The sequence below is a fragment of the Geotrypetes seraphini genome, chromosome 5 (assembly GCF_902459505.1).
Source record: "Geotrypetes seraphini chromosome 5, aGeoSer1.1, whole genome shotgun sequence".
NCBI classification, from domain to species: domain Eukaryota; kingdom Metazoa; phylum Chordata; class Amphibia; order Gymnophiona; family Dermophiidae; genus Geotrypetes; species Geotrypetes seraphini.
Window position 1 is genome coordinate 258,752,312 of NC_047088.1, and position 26,738 is coordinate 258,779,049.

The 26,738-nt window shown below is 43.9% G+C and overlaps 1 protein-coding gene across 3 annotated transcripts in view; it reads left to right on the forward strand.

Annotated features, from left to right (window-relative positions):
- Nucleotides 1-26,738, forward strand: part of XRCC5 (X-ray repair cross complementing 5) — a 168,891-nt gene that overhangs the window by 136,884 nt on the left and 5,269 nt on the right. For all 3 annotated transcript variants that reach the window (XM_033946083.1, XM_033946082.1, XM_033946084.1), the window contains exons 17-19: nucleotides 4,716-4,825; nucleotides 8,509-8,605; nucleotides 14,856-14,923. In XM_033946083.1, the coding sequence (XP_033801974.1) occupies nucleotides 4,716-4,825; nucleotides 8,509-8,605; nucleotides 14,856-14,923 (275 nt within the window). The remainder of the gene's footprint in view (nucleotides 1-4,715; nucleotides 4,826-8,508; nucleotides 8,606-14,855; nucleotides 14,924-26,738) is intronic.

Sequence of the window (26,738 nt, forward strand, 5' to 3'; positions counted from 1 at the left end):
TTTATCCAGCAGCTTCCCAGCTTCCAACAGTGGCTTCCTCTCCATCCAGCAGCTCTCAGTACTTGCCTGCAGCAGTGATTTCCTTAGGCAGCCTTAAGTCGTTGCTGCCTCTGAGGAAGGTAAAGTTGCCAAAGTGAATCACTGCCCTGGTAAGTATAGAGCTGCTAGGAGAGGAGACAGCCACTGTTGAAGGCTCCCTGCACATTCGCGACCCCCCCCCCCCCCCAAGCCGGCAAAAACTTTGCACCGCAGGCCCTGCCGCCCAAGACGAGCCGGAGGCCCCTATCCGCCGCATCCTGCACGTGGGCAGACTCTCAGCACAGACGCTGCTGATGGCCCCAATCTACACGCTGCCCCCACCGCGCACGCTGACCACCGCGCATCTCCCTTCTACTTGCCGCTTCCCCGCGGCCCTCTTCGGCGACTCGGCAGGGGCAGCGATCAAGACAGGCTTCCGACGTCGGTACCTTCCCTCTCTGAGTCCCGCCTATTTTTTTCAACTTCCTGTTTCCGCATAGGCGAGACTCAGAGGGAATGCCCGACGTCAGCAGCCTGTCTTGATCGCCCGAGGCTGGGCGGAACAGAAGATTTCCCCGAACACCACCAGGGCAGGAAATTTAACAGCGTCCATCTCGCCGGCCCTGTGCGGACCGGCAGGAATTTTATGCGGACCGGCACCGGTCCGCGGACCGGCGGTTGAAGAACTGTGCTCTACATGACCGTAACTGATCCAGAAATCACAATTTCATAAGTGTGACATTTCACACATTTCTAGTTAGTCATATGTTTCCATAGCATTGCACATTTTTGTAGTCATAATTCAAATATGCCTGCTTCCTTTCCAGGCTGTCTTATGCTTTCAAAAAGATCACACCTGTGTTCTTCTGAGCTCAAAATGACTTATTTTTGTGGTTTGTGAAGGACTTCATTTTCCTGTAGGATTTTAGTGTTATTAACATACTCCTGTGAGGTTTTGAATGCATTCTAATGGTAGCAAAATCCTTCGTATTTGCTCGGTAACTTATTACTGTTGGAATGTGAATATCTTAAAAACAGAAGTGGATATATGATGGCAAGATCTGCTGACCAAAATTTACTATCTGTTCCATCTATAAAGGAATTCTTCTATACTAGAAAAACCAATTTTTCTGTAGTAGCTCCTACTTTATGGAACTCTCTGCCATCCCAACTTTGTCAGGAAAAACTCATTGGTAAATTCAAGACTAATCTGAAAACCTTCTTATTTCAAGACGCATTTTATTACTCATGATTCTTCCTTCACCATTCACCTAACCGCTTTAAAGAAGCGCCCTCCTTCCCTCCCCCTCCCTCTGACATTCAACCCTTTTTTTTTTTTTCATCACTATAATGTAACTTTTCCCCCTCCTCTCTTAACCTCATTGTCAAATGTCCTTAATGTTCACTTCCCCCATTATTCTCTTTTTTTATTAATTTTATAATCTATAAATATAATTTTACTTTGATTTTAACTTTTATTATAAACCGGCTAGATACTTGTTGATGGTCGGTATATTAAAAATCAATAAACTTGAAACTTGAAGAAAACAAGAAGAGAAGATCCAAATGGTTTGTCCACTTCCCTTTCCTACTGCAGGGTCTCCACAATCTCCATCTTTTCTCCCTTTTCCACAGCTAAGGATTCTTGTGTTGATCCATACTTCTTATATACTTCAGAGTCTATACTAGGGATCTCAAAGTCCCTCCTTGAGGGCCGCAATCCAGTCGGGTTTTCAGGATTTCCCCAATGAATATGCATTGAAAGCAGTGCATGCACATAGATCTCATGCATATTCATTGGGGAAATCTTGAAAACCCGACTGGATTGCGGCCCTCGAGGAGGGACTTTGAGATCCCTGCATTATACATATGGAGGGTAATTCTAGACCAAAGGTGGACAAATCCGGTCTTCGAGGGCCGGAATCCAGTTGGGTTTTCAGGATTTCCCCAATGAACATGCATTGAAAGCAGTGCATGCACATAGATCTCATGCATATTCATTGGAGAAATCCTGAAAACCCGACTGGATTGCGGCCCTCAAGGAGGGACTTTGAGACCCCTGGTCTATACCCTACAATCTTCTTATTCTAAAGCAGGGGTGTCAAATGTTGGTTCTTGAGGGCCGCAATCCAGTTGGGTTTTCTGGATTTCCCCAATGAATATGCATGAGATCTATGTGCATGCACTGCTTTCAATGCATATTCATTGGGGAAATCCTGAAAACCCGACTGGATTGCGGCCCTTGAGGACCGACATTTGACACCCCTGTTCTAAAGCATGGATTCTTAATGAATTCTTAACCAATAGTGCCCATGCCCCCCCCCCCCCCCGTGGTTTGTGAAGAAGGGTCTTGAAATCTGAAGCAATTTATTAAAAATTTCTAAACAACTTAAGAGCAGTTATTTGGAGAGTTTCTGGTAGTATAACTTGCATAGTAACATAGTAGATGACGGCAGATAAAGACCTGAATGGTCCATCCAGTCTTCCCAACCTGATTCAATCTAAAAATTTGTTGTTTTTTTTCTTCTTAGTTATTTCTGGGCAAGAATCCAAAGCTCTGCCCGGGTCTGTTCTTAGGTTCCAACTACTGTGTAATACTGTAATTTTAGTGACGTTAGCAATTAGCACTATAAACAGGGTGACGGGACAAAAGCGCGACGGACAAAGCTGCGCCGACAATAGAGAGCAGACAATTGCACGCAAGACTCCAGTGCGCCGCCGAAAAAGTTTATTTTAAAAAGCTCCGACGAGGGTGTGTGGGGGGAACCCCTGTTCGCGTTGCCGTTGGGAGGTGTGGGGGGTGTTTCACCGGTATTGATCTGTGAAGTGGTGTGAGAGCCTGAAGAGCTTGGTGGGTCTGGACAGAGTGTATGAGAAGCAGTGAACTTGAAACCCCTGACGCAGCGACCAGAGCGAAACGGAGGGTTCCCCGTCGGGTTCAGTGGCTGCAGGGCCCAGGAGGTGAAGGACTGAGAAATCCTGGATGCCGAAGCAGCTAAGTTGTTTTCTTTTTTTGCTGCTTTGCTACAGTGCTGATTTACCCATTTTTTCACGACTGAGGGCTGTGTGTCCCGGTGTGTTTTGTAACAGTTCCCTGCAGGCTACCAGAGATCTTTTTCTACTAGTTCTATATTTTGGAGTACAGGGTTAGCTTTGAAAGGTGGAGTTTTTTGCCAGATGAAGCTGAACTCAGGCTTTTTCTCCACCTTTCTTTCTTTTCTTTTCCCCTGTTGCTACCTGGTTTGTGTATGTGTGATTAAAGCCTGTTAGTGTTGCAGAGGGGAGGTTTGTTGTCCATATGGGGTTCTGATTTAGAGGCAAATTGGGGTTTAACCCCCCACATTATAAAGAAAACTTAACTTTTCCCCTAAAAATAGGGAAAAAGTTGTTTCCTCTATAATGGGGGGTTCCCTCTAAGCTGAGCAGGTGTCCTCCAGCTGCATTGCTACCACTAGGGGGTGGAATATTTTCAGTCGCTAAGGACAGGTATGTTCCCTGGAGTCCTGCAGAACTTGCCTGTCCCTCACAATTGAAAAATGTGACAGTAAAACAGCACCCTCTATTGGTGAGACTGTGGGTGGAGGACTCCTGCTCAGCTTAGAGGGAACACCCCCCAAAACCAACCCCAATGGCAGCGCGAACACTATTAAGTAAACTGGGGGGAGGGTTCCCCCCCACACCCCTGTCTGAGCTCTTTAAAATAAACTTTTACGGCGGCGCAATGGAGTCTTGCGCTCAATTGTCTGTTCTCTAATGTCGGCGTGGCTTTGTTCCGCGCGCTTATGACTGTGATCCATAAACAGTGAACAGCAACATATACAGCTGTTAGCCACTAGTGGACACATGGTTTAAGAAGGAGGTGCGAGGGTTTCATTGATCAGCTAAAGGTCCAGGGACCAAAAAAGTTTACGAGCCTGTCATATGCATTATTTTAATTCCTCTAAGACACAGATACGTGACATTTGTTTGGATCTTAATGACTGGATCATTTACTATATCATTGTCCCTACATTAAAAGTTTTTGGAATGCAATTTGGCCACAAATTAATAAATTGATGGAAAATCATGTAGCAATATCATATGATACAGTGTTATTTGGAATGATGATGAGAAAAAAAAGTCAAATTTCACCAGAAAATAACAAGCTTTTATTAATCATGACAGGGGTTGCCATTCAGCATATAACCAACAATTGGAAGAATTATAATAACCTAAATTATACATTTTGGTGGAATACAATATGTCATATATTTAAAATGGAAAGAGCAATAGCAATACAAAGAGGGACATATACTAAATTTATAAAAATATGGGGGCCATTGACAAAATACTGTAATGAATAAATAGTAGAATTTCTCTTCTTCTTTTCTTCTTTTCAATATCTTCTTTGTGACACACATGAAGGGGAGGGTAGTGAAAATATTTTTTACACAATATGATATAATATGATATACAATATGTAATGTATGATTGGAAAGTACTAGAAGGGTGGGGGGAGGGAGAGGGGATATAAAAAAAAATATATTTAAAATATGATGTATTAGATATAAAAGTGATATTGTGTATTCATCAATTGTATCTTAATATTTTGTACACTTTATGTAAAATTTGAAAATGAATAAAAATTATAAAACTGAAACTGGATCTTAATGACTGCATTGTTCATTTGTTTTTTCCTACCTCTTTCTGTCTCAAAGTGAGTCAGCAGTTGATTGACCGAATCTATGAATGTCTGGAAGCCAAAGGCTTGCAATACTACATGAAGAGCCTGAAATGCATCGCAGCCTTTCGGCAGGAGGCTATTAAGGTAAGGGGAGTGGGCTTCATGTGATATCTTTCACAGGTTTAGCAATGATCGCTGCTAACCGACCCGATTCACAAAACGGCCCACCGCGTGTTTTTCCCCCTCGATCGCCCATTTTCCGATCCGGCCCTGCAAATTAATAAAAACCCATGCAAAATAGCCCAGAGATTGATTCACTTACATTGCTTGGCTATTTTCCATCAGGTTTTACGATCCTAAAAACCCGACTGTTACCAGAACAAGCCACCGTGGAGTCATGCATGATGTTGATGTGCAACTTTATTCCTTAATAATAAAAACCTGCAATGGCTCGACACGCACGTGTTTCGGCCAATATGGCCTGCTTCAGAAGCCTTGTTTTAAATGTAAATGTCTTTTGCGTGGTGTAGCTAAAAACAAACTGGAGGCCTCGTCTGAGCTCTAGGTTAGCTTGTGAAGAAACCATATAGTATTTTTAAAAATTTATTCAATTTACTATACTGTTCTCCCAAGGGAGCTCAGAACGGTTTACATGCATTTATTCAGGTACTCAAGTAGTTTTCCCTGTGTGTCCCGGTGGGCTCACAATCTATCTAATGTACCTGGGGCAATGGGGGGATTTAGTGAATTGCCCAGGGTCACAAGGAGCAGCGTGGATTTGAACCCACAACCTCAGGGTGCTGAGGCTGTAGCTTTAACCACTGCACCACTCTAGAAATCAAAATGTAGTGAAAGTGAACCAAGTGTAGGACAATCCAGCCATTGTGACATCACTGATGAGGTTGGCTCTTATTGGTGGAATGAGGCATTGTGACATCACAGTATCAGCTCTGGTTACCAGAGACAGACACTTTGCACACTCTTTATTCACTCAATGTTCTATACCGTTCTCCCAGGGGAGCTTAGAACGGTTTACATGCATTTATTCAGGTACTCAAGTAGTTTTCCCTGTGTGTCCTGGTGGGCTCACAATCTATCTTATGTACCTGGGGCAATGGGGGGATTTAGTGACTTGCCCAGGGTCACAAGGAGCAGCGTGGGTTTGAACCCACAACCTCAGGGTGCTGAGGCTGTAGCTTTAACCACTGAACCACTCTAGAAATCAAAATGTATTAGATGTGAGCCAAGTATAGGACAATCAAGCCATTGTGACATCACTGATGAGGTTGGCTCTTATTGGTGGAATGAGGCATTGTGACATCACAGTATCAGCTCTGGTTACCAGAGACAGACACTTTGCACACTCTTTATTCACTCAATGTTCTATACCGTTCTCCCAGGGGAGCTTAGAACGGTTTACATGCATTTATTCAGGTACTCAAGTAGTTTTCCCTGTGTGTCCTGGTGGGCTCACAATCTATCTTATGTACCTGGGGCAATGGGGGGATTTAGTGACTTGCCCAGGGTCACAAAGAGCAGCGTGGGTTTGAACCCACAACCTCAAGGTGCTGAGGCTTTAGCTTTAATCACTGTACACACTACATACATGGGAAACAGTCTATCATCCTCTCTCATTACAAGAGTGAGCGAAAATTGGCCTGAACAAACGGCCAATCAGGGACTTACTTAGGCTCCTTCCCAAGGGAGGAGCATGAGGCGTCTGAGCCAATCAGGGCCTTAGGCCCCTCCCCGTGTATCACATTTGCATGCAAATTTGACAGTGAATCAATTGCTGTTTGAAAATCGGCCAACAGTGATTGAGTCGCTATATTTAGTGAATCTAGCCCTAAGGACTCCTTTTACTAAGCTGCGCTAGCGCTTTTAGCTAAGCCCGCAGTACACAAAAAAATACTAACGCCAGCACTATGGAGGCGTTAGCGTGTAGCGTGCGTAGCAATGTAGTGCACGCTAAAACCGCTAGCGCAGCTTAGTAAAAGGAGCCCTAAGTGTCACTATTCTGTAACCTTAGTTACATGCCCCTGATCTGCCCAGGCCCTTCTTATAATAATAATTTTATTCTTCTATAACGTCATCCCGAAAAAGTTCCAGGCGGTTCACAACAAGATGAGCTAATACATGGGATACAGATAAAATATGTTTTATAAAACCATAGTGAGTTTTTAGCGCCATAGGAATTCTATGAGCATCAGAGCTGTTACCACTATAAACCATGCTATAGTTTTGTAAAAGGGGGGAGGGGTATTTATTCATTCAATTTTCTATACTGTTCTCCCAGGGGAACTCAGAATAGTTTACATGAATTTATTCAGGTACTCAGTCATTTTTCCCTGTTTGTTCCAGTGGGCTCACAGTCTATCTAATATTACCCGAGGGGGCATTAAGTGACTTGCCCAGGGTCACGAGGAGCAGCACAGGCTTTGAACCCAAAACCTCAGGGTGCTGAAGCTGTAGCTTTAACCACTAAGAGCATAAGAATTGCCGTTGCTGGGTCAGACCCGTGGTCCATCGTGCCCAGCAGTCTGCTCACGCGGCGGCCCTCTGGTCAAAGACCAGTGCCCTAACTGAGACCAGCCCTACCTGCATATGTTCTGGTTCAGCAGGAACTTGTGTCACTTTGTCTTGAATCCCTGGAAGGTGTTTTCCCCTATGACAGACTCCGGAAGAATGTTCCAGTTTTCTACCACTCTCTGGGTGAAGAAGAACTTCCTTATGTTCGTATGTAAGTGATCATCAAGCATTCAGTGATCACTGCATGATACAGTTTAATATTAAGATGGGTATAGAGAGGGCTCATTCAAAAGCAAAGGTTCTAGACTTTTAAAAAAACTAATTTTGTCTAGATGGGGGTTTGGAAGGAGTGGAAATGAAGTGGACAAAACTGAAAGGAGCAACTGTAAAGGCAACAAACCATTTTGTGAGGCAAGTAAGTAAAAGTAAGAGGATAAGAAGGCCACTTTGGTTCTCAAAAGTAGTAGCTGCGAAGGTAAGGAATAAGAGGTTAGCTTTCATAAACTACAAAAGATGACAGAAAGAGGAAAACAGGCAAAAATATCTGGAAAAATTAAGACAGGATGGTTGTGTAGTAAGGAAAGCAAAGATGGGTCATTCCATGTCAAGTGGACCAGGAGCCCATGCTCGACCCCCTTGAAATCCAACCAAAGTTTACAGGGGTATTGTCTCTCTCCCACCACTTTTATATTTTTAAGGAAAATACTTTTTGTTTGCTTATGTCATTATCAGTAAAGAAACTATGTGAATAAAAATCTTTCTAGATTCCTATCTGAAAATTGCACAGTGGAGTTAACTCTTCATGTGAACGTCCCTTTTTTTTCTTGATCCAATTCATACTTGCTTGTTTTTGTTTGATACCTCGCATATTCCTCAAGGTTTTATTTATCTTTCCCTTCAATTTTATACAATCTGTCAACCTGTCAAAAAAGTTCCAGGCAGCAATAAATACATAGCAAAGAAAACTTCACCAGAAGATCAAATAAAAATCCAAATTGTGCTGAATCATAGACATACACTTCTAAGGATTTTAAGTGATCTATTATCAACCTCAGTCCTTTAGGAAGGACACACCAAACAGAAGAATGAATTGTTTTTCAAGAGACTGTGGACCATGTTGCTCCTTAGGCATAATAGATGTTGTCTCTAGCAGCAGTCCTGGTCTCATTGCCACAGGTGTCTGGTCCTTAATCTGTAGTTGAACTGTACTTTATTAACAAATTGATTGTATATCTGGTTCCATTTAACCTTCTCTCTCTCTCTTTTTTCCTTTTTTGCTCCTTCTGCTTTTCTTGAAGTTGTCCATTGTGCAGCAGTTCAATAGTTTTCTGAAGACCCTGAAAGAGAAAGTGGAAGACCGAAGTTTAAAAGAGTTCTGGGACATTATTGTACAAGGTAGAGCAGACCATATTCCTCACGATGTTTCTTCTGGTGTGACGTAAGCATGAAGTCTACTACTGTACTGACCACAGGGGCAGAAGTTTCTTTTCAGGGGATATAGTAAATGACAGCAGATAAAGATACAAATGGTCCATCCAGTCTGCCCAACCGTACACTCTCTATAAATTAATGATTTAATTGTCCTTTTCTTAGATATTCTGGGCCAGAAACCCAGAGCTGTGCCCAGTACTGTGTTTAGGTTCCATCTACTGGAGTCTCTGTCAAAACTCACTTCAGCCCATCTAAACCATCCCAGCCGTCAAAGCCCTCCCCAGCCCATCCTCAACTGAATGGCCATATACGGGACACAGACCATGCAAGTCTGCCAAGTACTGGCCTTAGTTCAATATTTAATATTATTTTCTGATTCTAGATCCTATGTGTTCATCCCACGCTTCTTTGAACTCAGTCACCGTTTTCCTCTCTACCACCTCTCTGGGGAGCGCATTCCAGGCATCCACCATCATCTCAGTAAAGAAGAATTTCCTAACATTGCTCTTGAGTCTACCACCCCTCAACCTCAAATTATACCCTCTGGTTTTACCATCTTCCTTTTTCTGGAAAAGATTTTGTTCTATGTTAATATGCTGCTGCTAATGAGAGAAGGGAATCATTCTCTCTGAAATTAGTCCCATCCCCACCCCTCATTGTTCCAGGAGACATAGCTTGGATTGGCAGGTGTACTGTGCATGGGACTGTGGGAGTCCAATGTTAAGCAGCCTTGCTTACTCTGGGTCTTCAGGGCTTAGAATCTGGATGTGATGACTTTCATTGTAAGACCAAATGTGTAAAATAACGGTCATTAGGAGGCAGCTGCTTATGGCCCGGCAGGGCCTTTCCTCTGATGTGTTTGGAAGTGATGCATCAGAAGGAAGGCCCTGTAAGGGCTGGCTGCGAGCAGCCTATGGCTCCTGCTGATCGCTGCGCTTCGGGTAAGGAAGAGAGAGAGAGATGGAGGGAGGGAGCGAGGGGGTTCGTGGCTCGGAATCGCCGCCTGCTTGAGGGAGGAGGGCTTTGTGGCTCAGGACTGCTGCCGCGCTGGTGCTTCGTGGTGGGCTGGGGGGAGTATTGAGAGTATGTTAGACAAGGTTTCTAACACACTCTCAATTAACCAGAAAAATAGTTATCTGGTATCCACCAATTTCCATGGGTGCTGGATAACTGAGATTCTACTTTATAAAGTGTGTAAATATTGGGCCATCTGTATGGACCGTTTAGGTCTTTATCAGGCAGCGGGAGTTCAGGTGTTGAGACAACTGTGATGTTCATTGAGTCTTAACCCAACTGGGCTTGTAGTACGTCCCAGCTATAATTTTCTACTGGGACACATGATTTGATACGCTACAAACATGGCACAGATGTGCTGTAGTACCCGACTTCAAGGGGTGTGAGAGATGTGGAATGTCCAAAGTTACCCATGCAACTTAAAGAATATTGGGCTAGATTCACTAAGCAAACTGATCGTGTACTGATCGGTTTGCGAGCCCTTAGCGACCAGATTTCCCTCCTGCAGTATTCACTAACCTGTGTAGTGATCCGCTTCCGGTGTGCGCATGCAAATGAAGGGAACTGCATGCAAAGTAGGCAGGGACACGATTCACTAAATTTTTTTTTGATCTGACTGAGCTTGCAAAAAGCGACTGCTCAGGACCTGTCGCTGAAGCCCTATACGACTGACCTGCCTTCTGCCGCCCTGCTTTCTAACCTGTCAGCCCCTTCTCCTGCAGCCCCGAACCAGCCTGCCCCGATCTCTCCTGCCTGCTCGCCCCGACTTGCCTGCTCTCTGTCGCCCTTCCCTGCACTGCAAGCCCGTGGTTTTAAAGCGGGGCTGCAGGCTGCAGTGCAGCGCCAGCTTTGAACCTGCGGGCTTGCACTGAAGGGAAGGAGGGAAGAGGCTGCTGCCACCGCCGCATAGGAGCAGGAGAGTCGGGCCCTGAACATGCCTACCCCTTCTGCCTGTGCAACCCTGTGATTTTAACCCGAAGTGGGTTAAATCCACGATCTCGCAAAAGTTTGTTTTTTTTTAAATTAATTTAATAATTTCTTTATTCATTTTTTCATATTACAAGTGCATCATAAAAATTTATATGATCTTATAAATACACACTTGATTTACCTTCATGAACACTTTAAGTACAACATATCATATTTATATTCATATTTTATAATGTTCTAAATAATATGTAATTCATTTAATATGTATGACCAATATAAATAAAATAACCCCCCTCCCAATCCCTCCCTACCTATTTCAGAAAATCTAACCTAATCCTTTAAAATGTATTAATTAATTCATACATATTGTGAGATAAATAAAATAATACCCACCCACATCCCCATTTAAGAAATATCTTATTATGGGAAAATGTTATTAATCAGTACAAAAATCTGCTCGCAAAAGTTAAAAAAAACGGCATAGCTAGGATGGTTCTGCGCGATCCGTGCAGACAGATGGGGGCGTTCCTCCGATCGCCCCCATCTGCATATTTTAGGTTAGTGAAATCGTCGGACCTGCCTGAATCGGAAACGGATTGTTCCGATTCGAGCAGGTTAGTGAATCTAGCCCATTATGTTTTGCCCTTCTAGACCTGCCAGTCATGTGGTGTAATGGTCGCATCTAAATTAGGCATGCCAGTTTGGGTTTTACATGAATACTGTATTATATCATTTTTTCTTACCCCCCAGATGCAGTTGTAAAATTGGCACTGGGTGCATGGAGGCGTGGCGTTGTACACTTGTCCCCGTTGGTTTATTGCCATTTAATATGTAAACCGTCTTGATGTGTTTGGATGACGGTTGGAATATGCTTAAATCATTTTTATTAGAGTAAACAAAATACAAAATACACAGCAATATACCATACCGCAGAACTCTAAATGTTTACATAAAACAACTCCAATCCCCCTGTCACCCTTCCACCCACCTCCCACCCAACCCCAGTAGCAGCAGCAGCAACCAACAGAAAGTAGAAAAATAATAGGAATGAAATAATGAAAGGTACCAGGAATATATTAAACATCCCAAAGCTTGTGTTGAATATAATGAGTGAAAGTTAAACTAAAGGGCAACCAGCATAGGCGAAACAACCGCCCTGCTTTAGAGGATAAATCAGCAATGTCCCTTCGTTCCAATAACATTTGTTGGAGCATTAATGCTCTCCATTGAGAAAGAGAGGGAGGCTGGGGTGAGAGCCATTGCAACAAGATACACTTCCGTCCCAGCAACACTGTCCTCCGAACGAAGGCAGAACTGCCAGGTCGAGGAGGATGCAACCGGATCTGTAAAGTGAAGAGAAAAGTCGGATGGATGCGCCTGGAACAATGCCAGAGGTGAGCCACAAAAGACAGCACTTGAAGCCAGTAAGCAGACACTTGGAATGCGCTACCGGAGGAAGTGATCAGGCAGAGTACGGTACAGGGATTCAAGCAGGGATTGGATAGATTCCTGAGGGATAGAGGGATCGTGGGGTACTGAGTAAACCAACCTGGTCGTGCATGTGCAAGACCGGGCTAGGACTTCGATAGGAGGGCAGAACTTAAATGGGAAACCAAGGTGGCAGGGGAGCCCCTTCTGATGATTCAGACAGGCCTTGACCTGTTTTTGGCCACCGCGGGAGCGGACTGCTGGGCAGGATGGACCTGTGGTCTGACCCGGTAGAGGCACTGCTTATGTTCTTATGTTAATGGGCACGTCCAAAACATATGTCCAATAGTAGCCAAAGGTTGAGTGCATTTGCCACAGCTATGTCCCAATCCAATCCCCATCAAGAATTCTCTCTTCGGAGCATAGAAAGCACGGAGTATGAATTTATAATTTCTCTCCTTCTCCGTCAAAGATAGGTTGGAATATAAAGAAATGTTTAAACTCTTATTTCTAATGCTTCTTTAGCCCCTATTTCCCTCTTTATTTCTCCTATGCAGATTACGTAATGGGGCAAAAAGGGTTAGCCATAGGGTTAGAGGAGAGTCTTCTCCGCAGGTCCCTCTTTAGTTGACGGGGGTCATCTTTTTCTTTCTACCTTCTAGGAGTCGAGCACATAACCTCCATGGTGCCCCCAAGCCTTTGTGGCCTTATCAGCTTGAATCCTTGGTTTTCTGCATCACAGCATTGTAGCCTGACCCTAGGGCCTCCTTAATTAGTATTTTGGTCTTAAAATATCAGTGAACTATGTTTTACAATTAGTAACATAGCTTTTTTTTCATTTATAATTTTCAAATTAAATACAAAGCATAAACTTTAAGAAACAAAACAGAATATGATACTCCCAATTTCCCCTTCCAAGCGGCCAAGCTGAACCCTTGGCTAGCCCAAATGATCCTAGAGGCCCCGACCTACCTAGACTTCAGAAAGCTTCTCAAAACACACCTCTTCCGCGAACAAGACCCTTAGTCCTTACTCCCCGCATACACTCCAACCCCCCCCACCCCCTCCTCCCTCTCCCTCCCCTCCTCTAGTTTCCCACTCCCCTCCATCTTATCGTCCAACCCAACTATGATAAACCTGCGCCTCCTTCTGCGCTACCTGCAATTCCGATAAAAAATTTTTTGTAAATCCGGGTTCAGACCGGATCCTAATGTAACGAATGTAAACCGCCTAGAACTCTTTGGGTATGGCGGGATATAAGAACCTAATAATAATAATAATAATAATAATAATAATAAAGTTATACAATATAAATAAGAAAATATAATACAAAATATAGTCCTCAAACTGAGTGGGGGGGGGGGGCAATGATATTAATCCTCCAGGGAGAGGAAATTAAGACAAAAATAAATACTAAGCCATAGAAATTGAGCAAATCCTTCAACTTTCTAATTGACTTGATTCTTACACTTTTCGCCTAGGCTGCAAATGAAATCCCCTTACCCTCTAGAAAGAAACGTATCTAATCTCCTGATATGAAATAAAGCATTTACATGGAAATCTCAATTGGAAAAAAGGAGAGTACCGTATTTTCACGCATATAACGCGCGCGTTATACACGATTTTACAAACCGTGCATAACCATGCGCGTTATACGTGTGAGCGCGTTGTACACGTGTGTTTTTTTCATTCGAATCCGGCATTCCCCCTGCGAACCGGCATCCTCCCCCCCCCCCGCTCGCGTCACCCGCCCCTCCCCCGCGATCCTACATCCCCCCCAGCACCGCAAAGACAACTCTTATCCGATTGGGCACCGACACCGGCACCAGCAACAATGCACAGGATGTGCCAGTGCCAGTGCCCGAAGATCCTCCCTCGTTGGGTTAGGCTGGGCTGGGCTGGGCTGGGCGGTACGGTGCGAGAGAGATCCTCCTTCTTCCTGCGCCAGGCTGGACTAGGCTTTGAGCATTTGCGCATGCTCAAAGCCTACTGATCTCGCTCTCTCTGAGATTATCTCGGAGAGAGCGAGACCAGAAGGCTTTGAACATGCGCAAATGCTCAAAGCCTAGTCCAGCCCGGCGCAGAAAGAAGGAGGATCTCTCTCGCATCGCACCGCCCAGCCCAGCCCAACCCAACGAGGGAGGATCTTCGGGCACTGGCACTGGAACATCCTGTGCATTGGTGCTGGTGCCGGTGCCCAATCGGGTAAGAGTTGTCTTTGCGGTGCTGGGGGGAATGTAGGATCGCGGGGGAGGGGGGGTGATGCGAGCGGGGGGGGAGGATGCCGGTTCGCAGGGGGAATGCCGGATTCGAATGAAAAAAAAATGCTGTCTCGGGTAAGCGAGCGGGGGGGAGGATGCCGGTTCGGAGTAGGCGGGAGGAGGTTTTAGCGTACGCGGTATATACGTGTGCGCGCTATATTAAATTTTTTTTACATAAATTTGTGTTCCCCGCGCGCTATACCCATGTGCGCGTTTTACACGGGTGCGCGGTATATGGGTGAAAATATGGTACTTTATCCCGATAAGCTAGAAATTCCTTTCTCCTAGCTTGAGTCCACTTTGAAACGTTCGGAAAAATATATATTCTTTCACCTAAATAGGAAATTTGCTTCAAGCTATAATACTGCTTTAGAACCATCTCTCTATCTTGGTAAAAGACAAGGGTAACCACCAATGTTGCATGGCCAGTGAACTCAATACTTAATGATTCCAGTAAAGCTGCTACATCTTGCTCTTCCCCGTAACAGAGCTTTTTTTTTTTTTAATGCAGAGTTCCTGGACAAATTGTATGCTTTAGATTTATTGTTCTGTTCTTTTTTTTTTTTTTTTTTAATCTGCAGATGGCCTTTCCCTCATTACCAGTGATGAAGAAGCTGGGAGCTCTGTCACTACTGAAGAAGCCAAAAGGGTATTTAATGTTTATTTTTCAGGTTGTTTTTTTTCCCTTCTGTAAGGGAGACCCCAGGTATTTGTCTACACATTTAATAAACTGAATGCATTACCAGGGAGTTAAAAGCTATAAATAACTTTGCTGTCCAATCCTTCCCTTAAGATTCCTCCCCTTCTGGTGAGCCTCCAAACAGGGTTTGGCAGAGCAAAGAAATAAGAGATTGCATCCAGAAGGGAGTGCAAGTTAGGAGGCTAAATTGCTGTCCAGTACATTAAAACGTTGGCCAGAGCATCACCTTCGTAATGTCAACCTCATATTCAACTCTACTGTGTAAAACTTTCATGCCTCAAGCTACTGGAATGGCTTGTAAGCTGTTCCTTAACATTTAAATAATGCATATATGTGTGTGTGTGTGTTGACAATATAGCCAAGTGTACATTCTTCTTTTAACTTAACGTAGCTGCATATAATTATTTTAAGATGGTGTCAAGGATCATCTATGTTTCTATGTTCTCAGAGGACAGGGAGGATTATGTTGTCTTTGGCATGACTCAGAGTCAGAGGTGGGATTTCACTTGAGGTCAGCTTCCAGAGAAGAGGTTTGCAGGGCAGCAATTTGGATTTCTGTCCATATATTCACCTGTTATTACTGTCTAGAACAAGACTCATGATGAGGCAGTAGGTTTGGATATACAGTCCTTCAGAATCTATTTAGGGTTTAGATTCCAACTGAACCCCTCCCCCCCAGAACCCATATCTTTTAGTTCTACGCTGCTTTAAAAAAACCCAACAAAAAACGGTAAATCTAATATAATGTGGCTTATTGCAGTATCTCTAGGTTCTGAAAGCTTTTCCCCTCTTTTTTTCTTTTGTAAGTAAATTTTAGTTAGATAGTCTGATATGTGAGGATTCAATTGTCCTGCTTATCTTCAAAGAAAATACAATTACCTGTAGCAGGTGTCCTCCAAGGACATCAGAATAGGAATTATCACAACCCACTCCCCTCCTCAAGGAGTCGTATTCTAAAAGTTTGCAGCGGTCTGAGGAGGGTCCTACAAGACAGCTCCAGGCAGGAACAGGTGCACATGACAATGAGGTATTCTGAAACTCTCTGGAAAATGCTGGAGAAAACTTCTCATGTGGGCTGTCAGATATTATCCATATATGAGCATTCCTTCTGTCCTTGGAGAACACATGCTACAGATAAGGAACCGTATTTTCCACAGCAAGTTCTATATGGGACCATCTAAATTGATTCTTTTCTACAAAACCAAATAGCTATGCCTCTCTTTTTGGATAGGAAAGTCAGGGTATATCTTTGCTTGCCACCTGGCTCAAATCAGTGTTCTGGCACCAGCAGCTTCAACATCAAGGCAGGTGGAGACTGTGCTAATCCTTGAAGCTTACATATCACCTGGAGGTTTGTCATTGAGGTCAGAGCCTTGAAGAGCATTAAGTTGATGTTAACCACCTCAATATCAAAGTTCATCATGGAGGAACCTTCACTGAGATGCTTAGCAGGATCTGGATGTCAAGGACTAATTCCACTGCTTGCCCTGGATCGGTAGCATGGAATGTTGCTACTATTTTGGTTTTTGCCAGGTATTAGTTACCTGGATTGGCCACCGTGAGGACAGGCTACTGGGCTAGATGGACCATTGGTCTGACCCAGTAAGGCTATTCTTATGCTCTTATGTTCATGGAGACTTTGACTTCTAGTCAGGTACATACTTCAGTGGAGCAACTTTCTGAATCAGACTCAGAGCAGTTCTGGGGATCTGACTATGAATCAAGCTGCTACTTATTTCCCTTTGGACTATCTTCCACAGCTCACAGGAAAGGATGAAACCTCCCCTGGAGAATCTTTCCTTCACTGATTTTATACAGAAAATGGCTACCACCATTCTTTTTTAGAGGGGGAAGAGGAACCCAGGGAAGAATTATCAAACACACTCCAAGTCCTTGTCATCTTCTCATACAGGATGGTGTGATAGATCTCTTATGTGCATCTTCTGAAAGATGCTCCAAAAAAAACTGTTGGAATCCCACTATTCTGTGTATCTCATGATGAAGAAGACAGACTTCATGAATAGTGTCCCAGAAGGCTCCTGAATTTGAAGGCCAAGAGTGCTAGAACCCACCTTTAGTGCTTCTGAGTTGGGATATTTACACTTTGGATTATGCCATCTTAATTCAAGTTGCTTTATGTAGGTTGATGTTGAACAAGAGCAACAGTGCCAAGTAACAGACATTTGGAGATGCAGATCTCCCTTAAGATCCACAGAAACACATGTTGCTTCTGAGCAACAATACCAAATAAAGGGTTAAATGAATGGTAATGAGGTCCGTAAGTATTCCTTCCAAAGGCAGAGAAGGAAACGATGGCTCTAATGCCAGAAATTTACCACCAGGCACATCAGCTCTTCATGAATCCCACCCACTGCAGCATCTTTTTTTCCCTTCCATCTCATTGTTTAGTATCAAGGAGGGAGGGAAGAAGAACAACAGAAAAGGAGGGAGCAAAATGTTGGGACCACAGGGAGAGAGGAGGAGAGATGTGGCAATGGGGAGTAGATAGAAGGAAATAGGAGGCTGGGAAAGGAGTGAGATGGGAAATGGGAGCGCTAGGGACTGAGAAGAGATGGAGAATTGAGAGGTAGCTGAAAATTTAAAAATAAGGGTAAGAGAGAGGGCAAGATTTGAGTGGACAGAGGCAAAAAAGAAAAGAAAAAGTTAAGAAAACTGAATGGGGAAAATCAATATGTTGGAGACGGGCATAAGGAGGGAATGGAAGAAGAGAGGAGAAAAAATGGACAGCAGACACTGGAAAGAAAATTAGTAGACAATAGACAAAAAGCAGAAAGAGAAACTGGGCCCAAGATGATGGAAAACCAAAATGAACAGACAGCAAAAGGTAGAAAAAATAATTTTGTTTTCTGTTTTGTGATTACAATATGACAGATTTGAAATGTGTATCCTGCCAGAGCTGGTGTTAGACAGCGAGTGTGAGCTAGGACCTAATAGAGAGAGGAAAAGTCTTTTTAAAATTTTATTTTGTTTACACCACAGAGCCGGCGTGGGGTTGGAGAAGTTGTAACCCTAGGGGTCCTTTTATTAAGGTGCAACCACTGATTTACCGTGCACTAAATTCTAAGATACCCATAGAAATATAATGGATGCCTTAAACTTTAGCACGCGCACTAATCTTTAGCGTGCGCTAAATCGGTTAGTACACCTTAATAAAAGGACCTCTGAGTATCTTCATAAAAAATTCGGCCCGCGACTTAGGGCTCCTTTTACGAAGCCGCGTTAGCGGCTTTAGCGCGCACGACTTTTAATCACGCGCTAACCCCCGCGCTAACCGAAAAACTACCGCCTGCTCAAGAGGAGGCGGTAGCGTGCTAGCGCGGCCGGCGGTTTAGCTCACGCTCTTACACGCGTTAAACCTCTAACGCGCCTTCGTAAAAGGAGCCCTTAGCCTGTGTTTTAGATTTCGGCCCCTTATGGGATTGAGTTTGACACCCCTGCTTTAGAGTGCCACCTCCTTGCTTTTGAATGCTTTGTTGAAAGGCTTCATTGAAGAAGTACCTGTCTAAAATAAGTAAACCACACAGAAAAGGCGGTATATCAAGTCCCTTCCCCCTTTACCCTTTATCCCTTACTGGTCAAAGTGAAAAAAACCTGTGGAAAACGTACGGTTAGATTGACTTTTGATGCTTTCAGTTTGGCATTATACAATTGTGCAGCACGCACAGAAGCTTGGAAGCTCTCATGATTGCCAGCAACTAGCCTATATTCCCTTATGTGTTTAAGAAATGTTATAAATTGTCTTCCTGAATCCTCAAGGAAATCTCCAAAGCACATTACAGCATGTTGTGACATGGAGGAACAGCTTGCTGATGTGTTCTGGAGAGGAGAAACTCTCTTTGGAATTCAGATGATCGAGGCAGTTATTCTAATTCACTGTAAAAGCCATGATTTTACAAGCAACCTCTTTAAGCACCACCACTTGGAAATGATAGATTTTATAAACCTGCTTGTACAACAGGTGTCGAGGAGCTAGGCCTCGAAACACCAACATTTGCAATCTCGGTGTGGTTTTTAAACTCAGAGGTATTAAAAGCTCTCATTCCATGCCCGTAGTTACATGTGACTCAAATCAGATTTAAGTACTCTATTTCTCCGAAAATAAGACAGTGTCTTATATTAATTTTTGGTCACCAAAACGCACTAGGGCTTATTTTTGGGGATATCTTATTTTTTTCGTGTACAACAATCATCTCTCCCTTTCTCTCCTCAACCCGAATTCTTGTACCACATTTTACTATTTCTTTTAAATCTGTTCGACCTCTACCGTGGCTTAGTGAAAAAGGAGTTAGATTACAAGCCCTCTGGTGATAATGGAATACCTGCTGGACCTCACCTTCAGTTACCAATGAAAAGGAATGAGATAAATCTAAATAAAAAAACACCGTTGTATATGTTAAGAATCCCTCTTTTTTTAGGTTGTAGATTGAAAGTCGGTCAAGCAAAAGAGCATATTGATTGCCAAAAGATTTAGGCCCCTTTTTACAAAGCCACAAATCCGAGTGCACTGTGGCAAATGCTCCGACGCCCATTCAGTTTCTATGGGCGTCGGAGCATTTACCACACCGGCCCACACTGCTGGTTTTTGTAAAAGAAGGGGTTAACTTTTTCCTGAAAAGAATAGTTGGGAAGAAAGGGTGAAAATAGGAAAATGCGCCTTGAAAGAGTGATTTTTTTGTTTTAGAGGTCCTTACGCGATTAGTACCCCTCAATTCAAAACAGAGATGGTGTGGAACCCAGAGGACGTGAAGCTTCTGATCATCTGCGGACATACATCTAATTATGATTTCAAATGACAGAAATTGTTCTTTATTTATTTGGATTTATTTGTGAAGAGATTCACCCAAGGCAGTGTACAGCAAGTAGAGTTCAACATAAAACATATTAGAATTCAGATATGACAAGTCCCTTCTTAGAGAGCTTACATCCAAGTGTCATTAGGAGTGGTGGGATTGGAACCCTGGCTTCCATCACTGACTCTTTGTGGCATTTATCCTGCCTGCCATCTCTTCCTTTCTAGTCTTTTAAAAGAAGAAGGCAAGCCTTTTGAGCTGAGAACCACTTTCATTCTCTTTATTGATCTGTGTATATTTATCATGTTTCAAATGTGGACATCAAGATTTCCCTGACCAAAGTAGCTCTTCAGAATTTTGATGGATGGACTTTTAAGAGGCTGGAGCGATGTAATTGCTTGAGTGTGTGTGTTGCAAATGCAGAATGGGAAATAAATGGCAAATGCTTAGTATGTAATGGAAATTACAGTGAGCAGTCAGGTTTGATACTTATGTGTTTGTCCAAGTTCAGTGGGTCTGTTGTGTCCACCTAATTTAACTAGGCAATGCTGAGACGAAGGTTTTTAGTACTCGGAGCACATTTGCTCTTCACATTACTGTTTAAAAAGAAATGCCCATGAAAATCACATTTCCTTCTGTTGGAAAGGATTTGGCCCAAATTAATCATCTTTCCAAGGTAGGGTTACCAGATTTTTTTCTTCATTAAAAGAGGATGTGTGGCCCTGTCCTGTTCTGCCTATTGCCACGCCCCATTTGTCCCACAGCCCCGCCCCTTTCCATCCCCCCAACCCCAGCCCCACAGAAATCTGCAGAGACCCTTCAGATGCAACCCTGAGCTCAGCGCTTTCCAAAACCCGGACAAACTGCCTGGTTTTGAAAAGCCATCCAGACACCTGGACAGTCCTCTAAAAAGAGCACCATGTCTGGGTAAATCTCGACATTTGGTGACCCTGAACCAGTCTCTTGCTGTTAGAAGCTGGACTCACTCACTACCGAGGTTCTCAGCTCCATTCCTCGTCACCTCAAACAAGCGAGGTTTACAGAAGACTCAAACTCATTAAATGAACTTTTGTTTGTTCAGGCTTTAAATAAGCAAATGAAATCCGAAGAGAGCTTCTAATGCCTGTCTGTTGAGTCCTGCTAACGCTAGCAGACATGCTTTCAAGGGATAGGATTTCCATTACATGCTTTCACCAGATTTCTGTCTGTAGTTTAATTTTCCTAGGTCTAGCAGCATTGATGAAATGTATAAGAAGCTTAACTTGGTCCCGGGGAATTTTTGTTAGTTCTTCAATCCCTGTCAGAGATAGTGAGAGGGACAATGAAGTAAACGCCGCATATATAATAGCAGTAAATAGAAATCCAGTGAAGCAGTAGAAATCGTGAATGACTGGCAATAGCAGCCCACGTACACAAAGGAAGCAATCGGGTGAGCTGAGGTGATGTTAGTTCTCTTAATTGAAAGTGGCTAATGCGTTTTTGTGTTCCGGATGCAGGATGTTTCAGTTTGTAAGCGTAGCAGCTGAACCCTTGACCGTTTTCCCTTTCTTCCTGATGGGCCTCCCTGTCGCAGGCGGGAGGAGAGTGTGGCGCAGTGGTTAGAGCCACAGCCTCGGCACCCTGCGCTGCTCCCTGTGACTCTGGGCAAGTCACTTCAACCTCCACTGCCCCACGGACACAGAGGGAAAATGCTTGAAGTACCTGTATGTAATACTGCTTAGAAAGTGGCTGTATACAAGTCCCAATCCCTTTCCCCTTTCATTTGCAAACATGTAAATATATCCTCCACGCTCTCTGCAGTGTTGCTGCTAGACCAGGGATCTCAAAGTCCTTCCTTGAGGACCGCAAGCCAGTCGGGTTTTCAGGATTTCCCTAATGAATATGCATTGAAAGCAGTGCATGCACAAAGATCTCATGCATTTTCATTGGGGAAATCCTGAAAATCCGACTGGATTGCGGCCCTCAAGGAGGGACTTTGAGACCCCTGCGCTAGACCATTTTTTATGAACTAGCTTCTAGCTCTGAGCCCCCAGGTACCTCACTGTTACTTGGAATCTTATAAAGCCATTTTTTTTCACATATATGCCACTTATAAAATGTTCCCCCAGCAAGCTGAGCTACTCTTTTTCCTGTTTACCTAAGTAGCTTTCAAAGCAGAGCTCAGAGTCAGATCTCTTAGATCAGGGATAGGCAATTCCAGTCCTCGAGAGCCGGAGCCAGTTCAGGTTTTCAGGATATCCACAATAAATATGCACGAGATAGATTTGCATCTCAAGGAGGCAGTGCATGCAAATCCATCTCATATATACCTGGCCTAGATCAATGGTATTCAATCCAGTCCTCAGGGACCACCTGGCCAGTCGGGTTTTCAGGATATCCACAATGAATATGGATGACAGACACTTTGAAAACCCGACTGGCCAGGTGGTCCCTGAGGACTGGGTTGAATACCACGGCCCTTGATTCTATGAGTAGGAGGCATATGATGAAGCACAAAAGAGAAAGACTTTGTGCAAGCAAGAGAAAAGAGGAAAACCCCTGAAAAGCTGTATTCTTCAACACCCCCCCCCCCACCCCCTATGTACTATAGCACATCGTACCTGCAGCTCTATGGCAGCACTGACCTTTGGAGCCAAAGCCAAGAATCAGAAGAGCTTCTGGCAGTTGTTGTTATGCATTGAACATAGCAGTTGACCTTTGCAAAGCAGCAAGGCCAGGGAACTGAAAGTCATATATCCCTTTCACTCGTGTAGTCAGAATATGGCAAACATAGCTTTCCGTGAAAACAAATCTATATAGCAGGAGCACGGCTACCATTAAACGAGCCTGGTACGAAGCTGAGGATTGTCTGATGATCGACCAGCCCCACTTGGGAAAAAAAAAAGAGGAGGAACAGTGGCAGGGCTATAAGGAGGCTAGCAGAGCAGACTCAGCATTTACCTCTAGCTGTGCTGCCATACTGTCTCCCGATCAGTCCTTAAACTCTCCCACATGGGGCCTGGCAGTGCCTTATCTCCTGCTGCTACAGGACTCGGCCTCTCATTAACAGCCGCGAGATCTTGCAGTTCATACACGAGATTTCAACCCGTGTCAGCCTGAGGATGTGGTAAGAGCACTTAATGTAGCTGGTTGAACAAAAAAAAGGTTTGGACAAGTTCCTGGAGGAAAAGTCCAGTCTGCTATTGAGATAGACTTGGGGGAAGTCACTTCTTGCCCTGAATCGGTAGCATGGAATGCTGCTACTATTTGGGGTTTTGCCAGGTACTTGTGACTTGAATTGGCCTCCGCAATGATGGAATACAGGGCTAGATGGACCATTGGTCTGACCCAGTAAGGCTATTCTTATGTTCTTATGAAGTAACATAGATGACAGCAGAAAAATCCTGAACTGTCTACTCACTCTGCCCAACAGTCACATTCATTTATCACAAGTCATGATAAAAACACTGAATGCAGTATAGAATCTTGTTGTTAGGTGCCATCTACTTGTTCTCGAGTCCTAGCGACTTGATGAATTGCGGATCTAACAAGAAATCGGTTTTGTGCTAGTCCGGAAAGGTCCTCCAGTGTCATCCCCATGGTTGTTTTCAGTGCGTCCAGCCATCTGATTACAGGTCATCCTCTTCCCCTGGTTCCTTCAGTCTTCCCAAACATGATGTCCTTCTCCAGTAATCTGATGATGTGACCAAAATAAGACAGTCGTAACTTCATCAGTTGGGCTTCGACTGACATAGCCAGTTTAATCTCTTCCATAATCTGTATACAGTAGAACCTTGGTTTGTGAGCATAATTCGTTCCGGAAGCATGCTTGTAATCCAAAGCACTCATATATCAAAGCGAATTGCCCCATAGGAAATAATGGAAACTCAGACGATTTGTTCCACAACCCAAAAACAAATACAAAATACTATACGTATTCGTATTGCAAGACCTCGCTCATTTAGAACAGTCACTCCACTCCTGCAGCGTCAGAGAGAGAAGAACCATCGGCTCAGTTGTGATGATGTGACGCGTGTATACTATATGTACTTGTATTGCAAGACCTCGCTCATTTAGAAACAGTCACTAAACTCCCGCAGCGTCAGAGAGAGAAGAACCATTGTAGTGGTGTGACGCGTGTATACTATATGTACTCATATTGCAAGATCTCGCTCATTTAGAATTGGCTCAGTTGTGATGTGTGTATACTGTAAGTACTTGTATTGCAAGGCATTGCTTTGTATATCAAGTTAAAATTTAATAAAATGTTTTGCTTGTCTTGCAAAACACTGGCAAACCAAGTTACTTGCAATCCAAGTTTTTCTGTACTTGCCATTTTCAGGCTATGTCCGGTACTGTCCTTCTGCCTTCAATTCCATTGAAGCCCATCCTCTATTGCAGATCACCTCAGACACCTCCTACCCTCCCTGTGGAACCCCCTAAATGCAGATCTCAGGCACAGCTCTCGACTGCACCCCTCGCTATTCTTCCTGCAAACCACTTCAGACTCCCTTGCCAGGTCTCTGCAAGCCTTCACTGCCCTTTACATTACACTCCTCCACTGTACCACAGCCCCATATTCCCATGTAACACAGCAGATCCGTGCACTCCCATACATCATACTCCCACTGAACACACAAGCCCCCACTACAAGCAGACACCCCTACATAACATACCCTTTCTGTTTTTAGGTATCTGCCTACATACCCCCATATGTGCTGTTCTGTCAACGCACAAAAGCCCCAAGTTCTATCACACTCCTACTACAGGAGTATCTGGGATAGAGTATTTCCCTCATTGTCTCATTATGTCACTTAAGTCTGTTGTTGTCTAATTTTGTTCCCCCTTGATTTTATCTGTTCATGACCTTGTACACCACTTAGACAATCTTTTAAGCGGTACACTTCTCCCTCCGAATCTGCGGTTTCAGTATCCGCAGATTCGGTTATTCACAATTTTTTTTACATCAATTTTAATTTTTTGGGCTATTTTTAAGCCTGAGACTCCCCAGAACCTTACCTGGTGGTCTAGCGGGCTTTTGGGGCAGGAGCAATCTTCCTACGCTCTCGACACTACGACGGGAGCTCAAGGCGGCCATTTCCTATGAGTGATCTGCACTGGGCAGGAGCGTAGGAAGATCGCTCCTGCGCCGAAAGCTCGCTAGACCACCAGGTATGGTTCCGGGGAGTCCCAAAGGGCTTAAGGTAAGGTCTGGGGTTCTGGGGGAAGGCCGGGGGGGGGGGGGGTGTCAGAACCAGCCTGAATATTATTTGTGTTTTTTAAATATTTGCAGGCCAGCTCTACCCCTAACCTCCACGAATATTGAGGGAGAAGTGTATATCATATTTTAAATAAAACTTGGAAACTTGGTAATATGTCTTGGTAGTTAAAATATTTTTTTCCTTTTTATAATAATAATAATAATAATAATAATTTTATTTTTATATACCGCCCTACCACATAGTTCTAGGCGGTTCACATACAGTACTAAAAGTATACAAACAGTGAATAAAAATACAAAATCTAAAAACAACTAAAATTATACAATAATTGAATAAAATGCATTCGCGAAAATAGATAGATATTCCTTAAAAAGTTCAACTGTAAAATCAATGTGCAAATTTCCCATCAATATTATTTCACTCAGTATTGAGGACTAGTGGAAGAATTATCTATAAGTATTTTTTCCTTCCAATATATTACTTTATATTTCTGTTTCATGTAACCTTCCTTTTCTGTAACAAGTAGATGCTTCTGTTCTAAAGTGAAAATTCTATTAAAATAATTGCTAAAAAAACATACTCGTGTTTGAGTCAAAATTGGAAGTTGGTTCACAGAAAAGGATATAAACAGGAATGGAAGCGAAGTAGATCTTCAGCCAATTTTAGAAGATTGTGTAAGGAGCTTTCTAAACATAAAAGTACAGTACTCCCCCAAAATTTGTGGGGGTTCCGTTCTAGGAATTTGGAAAAACTGCGAATACGGTTAAAAGGCAGGAGAGGCAACTGGGGCGCTGACGGGTGCAAAATCACTTGCGGTCTGCTCCGACCGACTCTTCCTGTTACTGAAGTCAGGTTACACCAATCAAGAGCTGCTTTGACACGCAGCTCCTGATTGATGTACCGTATTTGCCGGCGTATAAGACGACTTTTCAGTACCTTAAAATCCTCCCCAAAGTTGGGGGTCGTCTTATACGCCGGGTACTGTTTACATCACAGTTCTTCAACTGCCGGTCCGCGGTGCCGGTCCGCAGAAAATTCCTGCCGGTCCGCACAGGACCGGCGAGATGGACCCGTTAAATTTTCTGCCCCGATGGTGTTTGCAGAAATCTTCTGTTCCTCCCAGCCTCGGGCGATCAAGACAGGCGGTCATTCCCTCTGTGAGTCTCGCCTATGCGGAAACAGGAAGTTGAAACAAAATAGGCGGGACTCAGAGAGGGAAGGTCCCGACGTTTGCAGCCTGTCTTGATCGCTGCCCCTGCTGAGTCGCCGAAGAGGGCCGCGGGGAAAGTGCAGGCAGAGAGAAGATGGTCAGCGTGCGCGGGGAGGTCAGCGTGTCGATTGGGGCCATCAGCAGCGTTTGTGCTGAGTCTGCCCACGTGCAGGATGCGGCGGGTAGGGGCCTCCGACTCGTCTTGGGCGGCTGGGCCTGCGGTGCAAAGCTGTTTTTGCCGGCTTGGGGGGGGGGGGGGTCGCGAATCGGAAGAAGGGGTAGTCTTATACGGCGAGTATATAACAAACTCTATATTTTAACTGTAAAAGTTGGGGGGTCGTCTTATACGCCCAGTCGTCTTATACGCCGGCAAATACGGTAGCTTGAATTTAGTACAGGAAGAGGCAGTCGGAGAATACTGTGAATTAGTGAGTCCGCGATTTGCGAACCGCAAATTCGCGGGGGAACACTGTAGACAAAATGATGGGGGCAGATGCGATATTCCAAGAGTATTAGAGGAACTAGGGGGAATTTGTTGGTCC